The 15,458-nt window shown below is 44.6% G+C and overlaps 2 protein-coding genes across 2 annotated transcripts in view; both read right to left on the minus strand.

Annotated features, from left to right (window-relative positions):
- The window catches only part of asic4a (acid-sensing (proton-gated) ion channel family member 4a), a gene marked incomplete at its 3' end in the record, with an annotated part of 310,423 nt that overhangs the window by 259,744 nt on the left and 35,221 nt on the right, over positions 1 to 15,458 (minus strand). The window lies entirely within an intron of this gene.
- Positions 9,034 to 11,253, minus strand: LOC308308126 (vesicle-fusing ATPase-like; the record flags this gene model as incomplete). Its single annotated transcript, XM_080753494.1, has 1 exon — positions 9,034 to 11,253. One exon carries the CDS (start codon positions 11,251 to 11,253, stop codon positions 9,034 to 9,036), a length of 2,220 nt encoding a protein of 739 aa, XP_080609620.1.

Raw genomic sequence — 15,458 nt, forward strand, 5'->3', positions numbered from 1 at the left:
CATCAGTGTATTTTGGATTCATGTAAATTTGTGTTTTCAGATATTTAACTACTTGAACTGTCAATACTTAATAAACTTGACCTTTCACTCTGTACTTAGTTTGCTCTTTTTCCCCTCTACACCAAACCTCTTTGCCCGAAAATAGCATACAGTAACTACAAGCTCTATCTGCTATTTTTGGCTAATGTTCTCAGAATATGGACACTAGGGTTCAAGTGGTTAATATAAAAAAAGGAGGAAAAACTTTCTATCACTCAAAGATTTGGAGGACCCCCTGTAGTAACTCTGAGGATCCCTTAGGAGTCTCGGACCCCCTGTTGAAGGCCCCTGATTTATGCCAAAATTGTATCTCACTCTCTCATCAGCTGTCACTGAACCACAAAACGTTTGTGTGTGCGTGCGTGCGCGCGCGTGCGTGCGCGTGCGTGCGTGCGTGCGTGCGCGCGCGTGCGTGCGTGCGCGCGCGCGTGTGTGTGTGTGTGTGCGTGCGCGCATGAAAATATGTCTATGTGCGTAGGATATACACATAGACACATGTTCAAAGGACTGGCTCAGTCAGAAAGGTTTATTGAAGGAAAACAAGCTTCAAAATGCTACTCTAATCTGGTTCAGAGACACAGCACAGGGTATCTCTAAATCCCTCACTGTTCTGGTGTCTGAAGTGTGATCAAAACCCTCTAAAGTCTCTAAACCAGGTGCACGGAGGCACCTCAGGAAAAAACCTCGCCCCATCTTAAAACGCTAAACACAGCCATTCAAAGCAGGAAGAAGTGAGAGAGTAGTTTAATCGTGGAGTCACACACATGAAAATGCAAATTACACAGGATTGAGCGGGGGAGAGCCCTGCTACGTACGGAACATATAGAGCTATTTTATAAAAACCAGTAAGACTCCCTAATCGGGAGATAAGCGACCGTTGGTCGCTTATCTCCACAAATAGGCCAAAAGTTTGTTTTACCAATTATCAAGACATACGGGCAGTTGACAGTTTGCCATGGTTACTCATTGAAGTTGAATCTCCATATATGGAGATAACCTACGCATCACACTAAGTCTGACCTCACCAGCCCATATTTGGGCATGAGCAACTTATGTCTCCATATATGGAGATATGATGACATCACACAGTCCTCAGCCGATGATGTGGCGTGATGTCATACAATACACAAACGAGCCCTACAGTATAAAGGGGCAATTCTTGCCAGGAAAGAAGCATTTCTTCGACTCAGACCTTATCGCCAGGGTTGGCTTATAGCAGCTGTCGGTAGGACCATATATGGATTCTGTTAGTGTGGATCTCCTAACAGGGCATCATCTAGGATACAATCCCTTTTATGCCCATATATGGAGATCCCTAACAGAATCCCTTTCATGCCCATATATGGAGATCCCTAACAGAATCCCTTTTATGCCCATATATGGAGATCCCTAACAGCATCCCTTTTATGCCCATATATGGAGATCACTAACAGCTAACAGAATCCCTTTTATGCCCATATATGGAGATCCCTAACAGAATCCCTTTTATGCCCATATATGGAGATCCCTAACAGAATCCCTTTTATGCCCATATATGGAGATCCCTAACAGAATCCCTTTTATGCCCATATATGGAGATCCCTAACAGAATCCCTTGTATGCCCATATATGGAGATCCCTAACAGAATCCCTTTTATGCCCATATATGGAGATCCCTAACAGAATCCCTTTTATGCCCATATATTATGGAGAAATCCCTGCTCTGAGTATCTGACATCAGTGTGATGTCACCTGTTTATGCCCATATATGGAGATCCCTGCTCTGCGTATCTGGTTGCTATGGTAAACAGTTGGTTGCTAGGGTAAAAAAAAACATGGTTGCTATGGTAAACAGTTGGTTGCTAGGGTAAACAGTGGGTTGCTAGGGTAAAACCATGGTTGCTAAGGTGGTTGCTAACGTACACTAACAGACCAGCAACAACAGACTGTTGCCACAGCAACGTACACAAAGGTTTGTGTACACATGTGGTGTGATGTCATACTGGGCAAAGGTGTGACGTGTGACGTGTGACGGACGGACGGACGGACGGACGGCCGGTGGAGGTTTTCATAGTAAACTGCTCCCTGACGGTCGCAATAATACTACACTTACAGCACCTTTACATTATTTGACATTAACCCTAATCTCTATTTACTGTAGACCAGGGGTCTTCAATAGGGGGTCCGGGACCCCTAGGGGGTCCTCAGAGTTACTACAGGGGGTCCTCCAAACTTTTTATATTAACCACTTGAACCATAGTGTCCATATTCTGAGAACTGTAGCCAAAGTTTGGGACTGAGTTACTAGGGCCCAAGGTGGAGAGGCCTTAATAATTTTATACTTTAGCTATTGAAAAATAGCAGATCTACAAGCTCACAGTGCAGCACCGAGTGCCGCGCTGCAAGCTTGTAGATCTGCTATTTTTGAAAAGTCGTGAAAATGTATGCACATCTTTGAATGTTGTATGTATGTTTTAAGCGAACATTTGTAACTAAAATTTTGCTTCTGGGGGGTACACCTGGAACTAAATATTTTGACATGGGGGACAAAATAATGCATAATAATGCATTCTCAGTCTAAATGTGTCCCCTCCCCCTAAGAACATTCATGGGTGCAGTGAATCCTTGTACCCAGGGCCCAGAATTTGGTGCGACACCCCTGGCTACGCTGGATGTCTCCATGTCACATACTGTACAGACCGGCTCCCAAATAGCAGATAAGCTCTATAACCTGTGGCATTGATCGAGTTATTTAGTATGGCTTATTACTCGCGGCAGTTCGGTGGCGTATCCGTTTGTGTTTACAGGGACCAGCATTCTTGGTGACATCACCAATAACAGCCTATGAGGGACCTGCATTCTTGGCGTCACCTTCAACAAGTGCAACTTGATATATAAATAACAAGAAGCAAGTTGGCAGTGTCAACTCGGCCAGCAAGGGGCGAGCTCCCAGAGTGTCCACGACCGCAGACGCGTGCTCAAACTTGTTGGGAAAAACGTGCACGCAGCATCTCACCAGCGTCGCGCCGTCTCCCGTGAGGACGGAGCGGTTAGCATCATGGCTCCGTCCTCCCACGAGGACGACGGGCGTCCTCGCGGGAAGACTGCGTGTCCACAGACAGATTAGCATTTCACCAGGTTAGCATCACCAGCGTCGAGCTCCGAAAGCGTTGGCAGGTTAGCACGTCACCAGCATTAGTTTTACTGAGGTTAGGTTTAGGGTTAAGGTTAGGTGTAGGTGGTAGGTTAGCATGTCACCAGTGTTAGTTTTACTGAGGTTGGGGTTAGGATTAAGGTTAGGTGTAGGTGGTAGGTTAGCATGTCACCAGCATTAGTTTTACTGAGGTTAGGGTTAGGGTTAGGTTTTGGTGGTAGGTCCTCCCGTACGGGATGATAAACTGGGAGTCAGGGACTTAGCCAGTACACCACTGTGCACTGTACAAGTCCGCGGAGTGTAGCATCTCTTCCGCGGAGCAGACGCGTCTAATCCGTGTTCCATCCGTGGAGCGGACGCGTCTACTTCGCATTCCGTCCACGGAGAGGACGCGTCTAATCCGCGGGCGGACGCGTCTGCGGTAAAAGACACTCTGGGAGCTCGCCCTTCCTCAACTCGGTAGAGTAATACCCACATACAGTACATTCAGACAGCACCGATCGCAGTACTTGCGCGCTCTGCTGGCGCACAAGTAGGCCATACATGCATGGCTACGAGTGCACAAGACGCAAATTGGCACCTCGACAGAGGGCAGACTAGTTTATTTTGTATTTTTGAGCGGTGCTCCTGGAAGGAGCAAAACTCCAACAAACATCTGGTTTAATTCCGTCCGGGCCCTAGAGTAAACTGAAGCATGGCCTACATATCTGGGCACAACGTTTGTTGTATGCCCAGGATCCCATTGGCCAAGCTACGCAGGACGCGCTGTGATTGGCCAGCTTGATGAAATTGATGAAATTAACTCATAATACTGCTCACTTCACCCTAGTTGTGATTTTTGTCTATAATGACATGCCCAAAATCTAGACGCCAGGTTGAAAGAAGTTATGCAATATTACCCCAAACACGTTGCATTAATAATAATAACCTTCAAAAGCTTTTTATCTTATCAAACGTAGAAGATCTGCAAGATTTGCTTTTTCCTTTTTTTTTTTTTTTTTATCCTGAAAAGTAACAGTTTTGGATACCCTGGCAGAGACGATGTTATGTAATTTTGCTGGGGACCAGGGCCGTCGTACAGATTTTTGGGAGGGGGGTCAAGATCAAAGACTTGCCCCCCCCCCCCCCCCCCCTCCACGTGGGCCCCCCTCTGTTTTTTGCCCGAGCATTGGCGCGTGCCGAAAAATACGGATTTTTCACAGGAAATTATTAATTTTTAAAGTAAAAAGAACTGTTAAAAACAGTTCTACACGGCGGCAGAACCGTTTAGGCTTAATATAATAGGGTTTATATAAAGCATGATGTCTTAATCTTACCTTGGGAGAAAGTTCTTTCACAGTCACTCAAATCTTTCCTACACAAACTAGACTGCTCCTGAGTCACGTTTAATGGGTGCCCCCCACCGCAGGGCCACCCCTTTCCGGGAGGGGGGACAACAGTACCCTTTGCCCCCCCCCCCCCCCCCCCCCCCCCCCCCCACATATCGGCGGCCCTGCTGGGGACCGCCCTGGAACCACTGGGAACCATGGGACGTGCAGAGAATGTTAGAGAGGCAGGGGCTGAAATTTCTATAAGGGCCTTTTGGTGAAAACATTGAAAATAGCAGACCTCCAAGCTCACAACGCAAGTCAAGTGAATAACGGTCGGAGTCGGAGATGTGGCGTAACGGCATGGATTGCTACACAGAGAGGGTAATTCTTTCAACATGAGATGCTGCATTCAAGTTTAGGAGAGTTTAGACAAGGCAATTCTCTTGAATGTCGCCTTCAGGAATGGCATGTGTTTCTTTCACCATAGTAAGAACGGTACTCATCGTCTGGAGAGGGCACTTTTTACAGACGGATAAAAGGGCAGGGGCTCAAGCCCCCTTTGACGTCTATGTGTGCACGTGCCTGCTGGGAACTACTGTATTATAGTACTGTACATGTAGCGAATTGACAACTGTTCTATTACAGTAGCCTACAGTAGTGACATATTCATATGATTAATCCTCCCCTGACTTTATGGTACAATGCTATAATCTCTTTGTGTCTGAGTGTTTTTTTTTTTTTTAGTTCCACTGAGACCATCAAAAAAAATAAACACAACCAGCTAAAAACATAACAAAACAGCTGTGGGATATTATTATAGCATAGTGTCTGGGACAGGTACCGACATAAAGGATATCGTAGCATAGCGTCTGGGGGACAGGTACCGACATAAAAGGTGTAGACATGCGACCCTGCAGCTGTACTGTAGTTAAATTCTCAAGGTGCTTAATAAATGCCCTCATGTTTTATTGAATGTGTCAGCAGACGGGGGGGGGGGGGGGGGGGGGGGGGGGGGCACTAAGTTCTCTCTGAGTCAATTCACACAGGAACTTTAAAACTCATGTGAGAGTTAATTTACTGTAAAGATATAAGGGAAGTGAAAATACTTTTATTTTTTAAAATAAGCGTTGATTATAATTATTCCGATAGCACAATCAGATTCACATCTTTGTTGTCACATCATAAGGCTGTTTACATATGTTTTCATTTAATTCTTTCTGTCGTTTTAGTGATTTCAGGTTGGGGGCATGCATGCAAGTGGCTAAATATGTCTTTTTAGACACAATAAGCCCATTCCCAAGATGCACCACAATCGTTCATGTTCAGATGTGACTTTTGGGGGCTGGTGTCAATAGTAACAAAGAAATTGACGGCTTATTATTAAGACAAATTTAGCCACTTGTATGCATGCCCCCACCTACTGAAATCAAAATACTAAAATTGCTAAAACAATAGAAAGCAGTAAATGAAAATATTTATACACTCATCTTTCTTTTCTCTAATTACAATCTAAAATATGAACCCTTTTTGTAAAAAAAACAAAGTTGTCCTTCAAACGGTGCGTGAAATTTGTTTTTGTGTGATCGCCATCGTTTTGATTGTCTCCAGAAAGAGAAAAAAAGAAGGAAAAGGGGTGGGGGGAGGGCAAGGCAGTGGTGCACATGTACTAAAGTAACGTAGTCTACTTAAGTAGAATTTTGAGGTATTTGTACAGTACTTTACTCGAGTATCTCCACTACATCTCGGATCCAAATACAGTGCTTTTACTCCACTACAATATTTTTAAAACTTTATTTACTAGTTACTTTGCAAAATTATAGTATTACAAAACACACATTAAACACTTTAGCCTATACCTAGGCTATTTGAAAATGTACAAGCTCACAACGCGTCGTGGGCTCGTAGATCTGCTATTTTCAAACATGTTGTACTTTTGGTACACTTTGATACCAATACTTTTGTACTTCTACTCAAGTACATTTTGAATTCCAGACTTTTACTTGTGAGAGTATTTTTATATTGCAGTATTGGTATTTTTACTTTAGTAAAACATTGATTACTTTTTTCCACCACTGGGGTAAGGGAAGGGTACACAAGGATAATAAAAAAAAGGGGGCGCCCGCTGGCCTATTATGCCTGCTGGTGTCGCCAGTTCGATTCCTGATCCGGCTGACCTTTGCCACATGTCATTCCCCATCTCTCTCCCCATTTCCTGTCAGTCTACTATCCTATCAAAAACAAAAAAAAAGACAAGGTACTGTATCTACCGGTACATACAGTATTTAGCCATAGATCCATCCATTATCTCCATTAGGAGGGTGCATGAGCATAGCAGCTGGTATAACATACTGTTCATGAGATTAGTGCAAGAAGAACATCAGTGCATTCATAGCACATAGTAATCAATCACTGCTACACTACAGTAACATGAGTCTTCCTGTCTCCAGCTCCGTAGCAAATAGAACATGCATCTTCGGGTCAGGATACACATTTTGTCCAATTAAGAGGGAGAACTCAAACTGCAGGATACAGGATAAACAAATGAAATTGGAAGCGATGGCACAAAAACAATGTGCAGACAAAATGGGAACTTGGACAAATTTGAAGAGATAGGGAGAGACAAGCTATAGCAGTGATTACTATCGGATAGGGTGCTTTAACCTTTCAACAAAAAAACAAAACAACGTTTTGTTTCAACCAAAGAATATCACTTGCCCTATAACCTATACCTTTAACTCTAACTGTACAACAGGGGTCTTCAACGTTTTCAGGCCAAGGACCCCTTAGTTGAGAGAGAGATGAAGCAGGGACCCCCAGATTCCATAAGTTTCATCGTTTGACAGCACAATTATCAGTGTATTTTGGATTCATGTCAATTTGTGTTATCGGATATTTAACCACTTGTACCATCAATACGACCTTTCACTCTGTATACCGTAGTCTGCTCTTTTTTCCCCCTCTAAACCAAATCTCTTTGACGAAAATAGCCGAAAAATAGCCTATCTACAAGCTCACAACGCCTCGCAGCGCAAGGCGTTGTGAGCTTGTAGATCTGCTATTTTTGGCTAAAGTTCTCAGAATATGGACGCTAGGGTTCAAATGGTTAATATAAAAAAGGGGGAAAAAACAGTTTTCTTTCACACAAAGATTTGGAGGACCCCTTGTAGTAACTCTGAGGACCCCCTAGGGGTCCCGGACCCCCTGTTGAAGACCCCTGCTGTACAAAGTGTTCAGTCTCAGAGTTACAAATTGATACATTAACTGTGTGTACACACATGATTTTACTGCGTGCGCCAAATTTGTCTGACTATCACAGAGAATTTGGGTCGATAAACTAGTGTTTTCAGTCGAGGCACGGATGAAAATGGGAATGTTCACACAGTTTTTTGAATGTTTAACGAGACCGTAGAACAAAGGATAATCCTTCTAGTTCAAAAAGGTAGCAAATGCCTAAATGTAAATGGAACAAACGCAGTAAATGTTGTCAAACTGAATTGGAATATGTGTGGACCGTAGTGCGACGAATGTGCGCATGACCTTGTGACGTAAACACCATTTGCAGCACAGAACACATTGGTTTATCAAGAGCATTACACTGTGTGGAACAATGGCATATTCCCAGTGGTGGAAAAGGTACTCAAATGCTTTAAGTAAAAGTATCAATACTGCAATGTAGAAATACAAGTCAGGAATTAAAAATGTACTTGAGTAAAAGTTAAAAAGTATGGTGTCAAAATGTACTTAAAGTACCAAAAGTATAAAGTACTCATCATGCAGAATGTGCCATTTCACAAGTTTCCACATGATGTGGGTCTATCATCATCACCTTCATCAGCAGCAGCAGAGCTCACTTCACACAGGTGTGAATTTTCATGTTGTGTTGACGAATTGAATACATAGGTACTACTACGTACCATTTTCAGATATCCAATCGATATAAGGGTTAAAGTGGTTAAACTGATTTGATGCTATACTGTATATTAACTAATTTAGCTGTCGACCCCCTTGGATCTTATAAATCTTATATGAGGTACAAAGGGGTAGATATGCTATTTGTGGACATATTCCCATTCTGAATTATGTTTTGCAGATAATCAACTTAGTTTGCAAGCCGTGTTCATTTTCATGGTGCCTTTGTGGCATATAGAGTACTCAATTGTACTTTCCCTGTGAGCTATAGTCAGCGATTAGGCGACCGTCCAAAATCGGTTTATAACTGGTAAAAGAGAACGTGTTTTAGACAGCTAGGCTTAGCTTGGACTTTGAAACAACGTCATTTCAACAGCCATGTATAGACCATCTATCCGTTGAAATGGCGTCGTTTCAATGTCTAAGCTAAGCCGACTAAAACGACTTCACTTTTAGACCAGTTATGGGTTTTAGCCTAGCCATTTAGAAGTATTTTAGACGTCTAATAGCCCGAGAAATGCTCAGTGGGTTACTTTGATCGCCCAGGTGACCCTTTTTCTCAGGAAAAGACGCTTATTGAAATTTACTCATAAAAAGCACCGCTCACTTCACACTGGTGTAATTTTTCATTTCACCACGTCTTTAAATTTGTATCAGATCGTGCTCGTCTTCACTCAACACGCCTTCATCTCCAAGCAGAGAGAGGAACTTGGACACTCTGTGCTCCTGGTGCGTCTGCAGTGACCTCTCGACGAGCATGATCAGCTTCTTGATGCCAACCCAGACGGTCTTTCCTTTGATCTGGTCCGCGATGCGATCCCTCTCCTTCTCCGTGAAGCTCCCCAGCAGCTCCAGGGCGCCGACCAGCTGCTCTCCGGTGCCGATGTTGGGGATGTGGATGATGGTGCTGAAGACGTCCAACATCTTCATCTCCTGCAGGACGTCCTTGCTGCTGGTGGTGCCGATGATCAGCAGCTTGCGGCCCTTGGGCGGGGCTTTCTTCAGCAGCACCAGCAGAGCCTGGAGGACCAGGTTGGAGAAGCGAGGGCCGATGGGGACGTAGTCCAGCAGACGCTCGATGTCGTCCACCACCACGCAGCTCAGCTGGGACTTGTAAGCGTCGTCAAACACCTTCTTGATCGCCTGGCACTTGGAGGTCTCGGAGTAGCCGATCATCTCGCCAGGCGTGCAGAATTTGATGAAGGGGAACTTGGAGTCCTCTGCTATCTTGGCTGCCAGGGCCGTCTTCCCGCAGTGGGGAGGACCCTCCAGTAGCACAGCGACCAGAGGCGTGCGGTCACTGTTCTTCGTCTGCTGCACCAGTAGCTCTCCATCGTCCAGGACACGGAGCACTCGGTCGGCCCAGTGAACGATCCCGTTCATGATGTAGCTGCCATAGTCCTCCTGGTTGGTACCAAAGGCCGGCTTGATGTCGTTGTTGAGAGACGCCATGATGTCATCGCGGCTGACCTGCAGCTTTTCTGCCCTCTCCATGTCTACCTCTACCGTAGATGTAGCTTTGATGTGGCGGTTCATGGCGGTGGACTGGGCGGCTCGGACCAGACCCTCCAGCTCGGCACCGCTGTAGTTCTTGGTCTCGGTGGCCAGCTCCTCGATGTCGACATCCACGGCCAGCAGGCCGTGGTCCCTCATCTTGGACGTGTGTATGTTCAGGATCTGAACTCGACCCTTCTCGTTGGGAAGACCGATCTCCATCTTGACCTCCAGCCTACCTGGCCTCATCAGGGCGTCGTCTATGAGGTCAGGTCTGTTGGTCATGCCGATGACCAGGATGTTGTTGAGCTGCTCCACTCCGTCGATCTTGGACAGCAGCTGGTTGACCACAGCGTCGTGCACGCCTGTGCCGCTGGCGGTCGTGCCTCGCTTCTTGCATATGGCGTCCAGCTCGTCAAAGATGATGATGTGGAGTCCACTGTTGGCTCCCAGCCTCTTCTGCTCGTCCTCAGCCTCGGCGAACAATTTCCTAATGTTGGCTTCAGACTCTCCCACATACTTGTTGAGGATCTCTGGGCCGTTGACGATCTTTGGCTCGCGGGCGTTGAGCATCTTTCCGATCTGTCGGGCCATCAGGGTCTTACCGCAGCCCGGAGGACCAAACAGCAAGATGCCCTTGACGTGTTTACAACCCATCTGCTCGACAATGTCTGGAGGGAAGACGCGGGAGGCGAAGGCTCTGCGGAAGATATCGGAGAACTCTCGGTCCAGACCGCCGATTCCCATCTTCTCAAAGTTCCAGTCTGGGCTTATGATTCTCTGCCGCGTCTCCTTGGTCTTTGCTCTGCCGACTAGTGTGAGGGAGGAGCCCTCTGCCCTCTCGAATATCACCTGGCTGTTCTCCACCATCAACCCGGTGTCAATCTGCCGTTTCTTACCAGTCGTGCTGGCGTCCATGGCTTCAATGCCCTTTATCACCAGAGCAAACTGCTTGCCACAGAAACTAAACACCAACTGCTGGGTGACGGAGAAGGCCTGATTGACGAACTGCTGGACGAACTTGGCAGCCATCTCGTCCGAGTCGTAGGGGGAGGTGCCAGCGCTCTTTTTCTGCCGGAAGTCGATGTTAATGGTCATGGCGCCGATGCACTGCTTGGACTTGTCAAAGTTGTAGTTGGCCACGTTGACTTCCTGACCGATGAGGATGCGTGCCCAGGTCCTCTGAGGCTGGCTGAAGGCGATGGTCCCTGGAACCACGGCGCCGTGGCTCCTCACCGTAAACACAAACCTGGTGTGGTCGCGAGTGGCCTTCACAGTTACATGCTGTCCAGCCCGCAGATCCTTCTCGCTCACCACAGCACAGTTAGTCAGTGACAGCTCGTCAGTCGGGCACTGAACCGCTTGCATGGTAAATATAGAATACTACTCAAAGGGAATGGTTGTCCAGGATTAGGACCCGCCGCAGTGGTGTCCGTTTAAGAACCTAACCAAGATGTCAACCCTAATGGATCTGAGGATCCCAGTATAACGCAGAGATATCTGGGTTGTAAGACCAGATATCCTGACTCGTAGGGAAGGCTATTGGGTCTCTCCGTGAGAGCTGGCTGATGAATGTGACTATATACTATAGGAGCACTTAGTGTGGTTCCCCTGACATCACAGTGATGATATCAGGGATTTCCATATATGGGTAGCAGGTCAGCCTCCATATATGGGCAGGATGACATCAGGGATCTCTATATATGGGCAGGTCAGCCATAGGCATTGAGGTCAGCTACCGTATAGACATTGAGGTGTTAATGAATCACAGAAGGACGTACTGACAGGATGTGCCGGTTGGTTCTGATACTAACTAAACTGTGACCTACGGTCGCAACTAAACTGCGACCTGTGGTCACAATTACATTCCCTATCCACCTGTTTCCGCCAGAATTTACTGTAGAATTATTTGTGGGACACATCCGGCTAACAGCAGACATACAAGCTCACGTCGCATCGCAGATGCAACCGATGTGAGCTTGTAGATCACACTCGGCTGCGACGCCGTAAATGCTGCACCCCTTCTGCGCAATACACGATGGGACGTTGGAAACAGGTGGATAACATACTGTATCTTTCTTTCCTTTAAATGGTTCAGAATCAGTATTTGGATTCAAGTGTTCACTTCTAATCCGTTACACCTCTCTCCTGTTGGACTTTTCTCCCTCCCCTTGTATATTTCTTGTGCATTATGCTAATGTGCCACTATTTTGTTCAATCAAAATATAAATTTAAAGGCATGTCTAAAAGCGTTGTGCAGGAGTGGGCTACAAGTTCCAATTTAAAGGCATTTAGCAGACACACTTATCCGGAGCGACTCACTAGGTACCAGATCGAAGTAAGCAGCATGCATCCTGGTAAACCAACGACAGGGTACATGGCACAAGCAAATAGAGTGCACAGAAAAGCAATTAAGTGCTGCATAGTAACTAGGACAGCAGGTAAACAGCACACCTAGCATCGTCTACACAACCAAGGACCCCTTAGCTGAGAGAGAGAGAGAGATGAAGCAGGGACCCCCACTACTACATATTGTATAGCATTGCGTTGCAGATTAAACTCATAGATAGATAGAGATAGAGAGATAGATAGATAATATAGGCCTACGCATCTACACCAAACCTAGTCTCGCGTGGCCAGACGGTTGCCTCCGCGATTTGGTCAAATGCTCCCAGCATACAGTCCGGCAAAGCAGAAAGAAAAAAATGAGTGCGAGATGAAAGCGGAAGTGAAGCCCCCACGTCACTTCCGTTTCAGTCTCACATCACACATATTTATCATTATATAAATAAAAATCATATAAGCATGTTTAGCTTGCTGCTTAGCAGAAATGACATTTTAAGATATAATCTTTTGAACGTTAATGCCCGTTTTCGATACTCGCCGTTAGGGAGCTGCTGTTCCAGACTCTATATAGCATTCAGAGATTGTGGAATAGTTGTCTGGCTACGCGAGACTACACCAAACCTAACTGATCCATTCACCATTGTGCACGATGGACACGCACACGACCAGGGTTAGAAAATCGTGGCAGGGAACCCTTAAAGATGTTTTTTCTTTTTTTTTCTGGTGGCAGTACATTAGTTAAAATGAGTGTTAAATAGCTTTATATTCTAATAGCACTTATTGGTGACTAGAGATATAGAAAATCAAACAAGAAAAACTAAATACAATGTAACCACTTTAACCTAAAAATAGCAGATCTACAAGCTCGGCACACAGTGTTTTCAAGCGTCAAATATACATCTGGGAGTCCTTGACATGAACATGTTTGAGAGCCACTTATCTAAACAACGCGTGTGCTAGGGCTGTCACAATTATTATATAATCATCTAATCGCAATGATTTGACATAATCGTGATTATTTTTCATAATCGTCATAATCGTTTCCATGTTGAAAAATGTTCATATATATTTTCTAAAGTAAGAAATTGTCGAAATAGCCAATCTACAAGCTCACAATAGATCGGCTATTTCCGCTATCAATGTTCATTTTTAAGTATAAAGTTGTCAAATATGTCAGTAATTTCTTTGTATATATTTAGGCGTATGTGTCATATCTACCATGTGTAACGTCAAAGCCTAAAAGCCAAACAGAAATGTAATTGTCAACGACAAAAACACAATTAAATTGTGCAATCGCAATTATTTGAGAGACAATGAATCGTCATGTAAAATGTCATAATCACGACAGCCCTGGCATGTGCTATAGTTATACTACACAGACATACTGTACAGTAAGTTGGTTACACACATTCTCAATATCTAACAATAGTAGTGCTGCACTCGCTGAATGATCCCTCACGCAGAAAGCTCTTGACTAGAAGTGTGGGCTGAACAGACACCAGAAATGTAAAGTAACTAAGTACATTTACCTACTGTAAGTACTGTACTTAAGTAGGCCTACAGTTTTGAGGTATTTGTACTTTACTTGAGTATTTCCAAATTCCAATTCTTTTACTTTCATTCCACTACATCTGGGATCCAAATATTGTACCTTTACTCCCCAAAAATTATTTGAAAACTATAGTTACTAGTTACTTTGCTGATATATATTATAATTTATAATATGTTAAAACATACAATAAACCACTTTGGCCGTATTTTATACCTTGGCTATTTGAAAATAGCCGATCTACAAGCTCACAACGCGTCGCAACGCGACACGTTGTGAGTATTCATACTTTTACTTTCTTAGCAGCACAAGTGCCCAGTCATAACTGGTGCCTAACGCGTGTGCGGGTGTGCGGGTGCCTGCGCGCGCGTGCGTGTGTGTGTGCGCGCGCTCGCGTGTGTGTGTGTGTTGTGTGTGGTTAAGGGAGAGCGAGTGAGACAAATTAGAATCAAATTATTATAATCTGTTAGCTCACTGAGCAGCTTTAGAAAAAAAAACTAAATTCATACAATTTACAGCTTTTCCTTTTTTTGAAGCGGTGGAAACCGCTTCCAATGAATGGCTTTGTGTGTATCACGCCCATATATGGTCATTTCAGTCCAGAATGAACAGGCTTTTTCAAAAACAGAATGTCCGTTTAATTACCATATATGGTGATCTCAGTCCAGAATGAACAGGGTTTTTCAAAAACAGAATGTCTGTTACCTTATGTCCATATATGGTCACTCCAGGCCAGAATGAACAGGTTTTTCCTGTCCCGTACGTGTAAAATATCAGTCCAGAATGAATAGGCTTTTTCAAAAAGCAAAATGTGTGTCCCATGTCCATATATGGTCATTTCAGTTCAGAATGAATAGGCTTTATATGTCCTGTACATCTAGAATATGTGTGCGGTGTCCCTCCCGGTCAGATGAATGGATACTTTGAGGATTGGTCAAGCTTCACATGATAATTTGGCCTTCAGGGTTTATCTGTCTTATTTAAACACTTTATATTTATTTATGTATTTATTTAATTACAAATTCTTATTTTAATGTATGTGTTTTAATCTATTTTATTTTTTAAACCTATTATACCAACTGTCATACCAGCTCTACAAATACATTCAGAATAGAAGTTTTATCTGTCCACCGCTTCAATTCGAACCGAGGTTTGATTTTTTTTAAACATCTCGTTCCATCTGGTGATAAAACATGTGTCCATGTACACGCAGAAGTAGCACAACCACAGGCTCTGCTCTTTAATTACACTGTCTGCCCCATACAGTCAATAACTCATGTTTTATTGATAGCAAAGGAAGAAGAAGGGGGGGAAAAATGGTGAAACGGGGCTGTATATTTTCTAGAACATTACCTTGTAGATGAAATACACCCTGTACAACAGAGGCTTCTCTCACAGCCTCTGAAGTCGTGGAGAAGGAGGATGGTAATGGCCGACAAAAGTCCACGATACGGTTAACCCATTTAGACCATTCTACAAAATGCCGTCTAAATCAGTATAGTTCTCAATTAAGCGTTGGACCAGCGGCGTAGCCACGGGTCGTAGCCACGGGTCGTAGCCACGGGTTGTAGCCACCGGCCCACCCATTTCGTTTTTGTGTCCACCCGCGGCGATGCGTGGTGCGGCGCGGCGATGCGCGGCTATCTAGGAAGCAAAGAAAGACACCACAGTTTGATTT

Source organism: Nannobrachium achirus (genome assembly GCF_963921795.1).
Source record: "Nannobrachium achirus genome assembly, chromosome: 22".
Taxonomy (NCBI): domain Eukaryota; kingdom Metazoa; phylum Chordata; class Actinopteri; order Myctophiformes; family Myctophidae; genus Nannobrachium; species Nannobrachium achirus.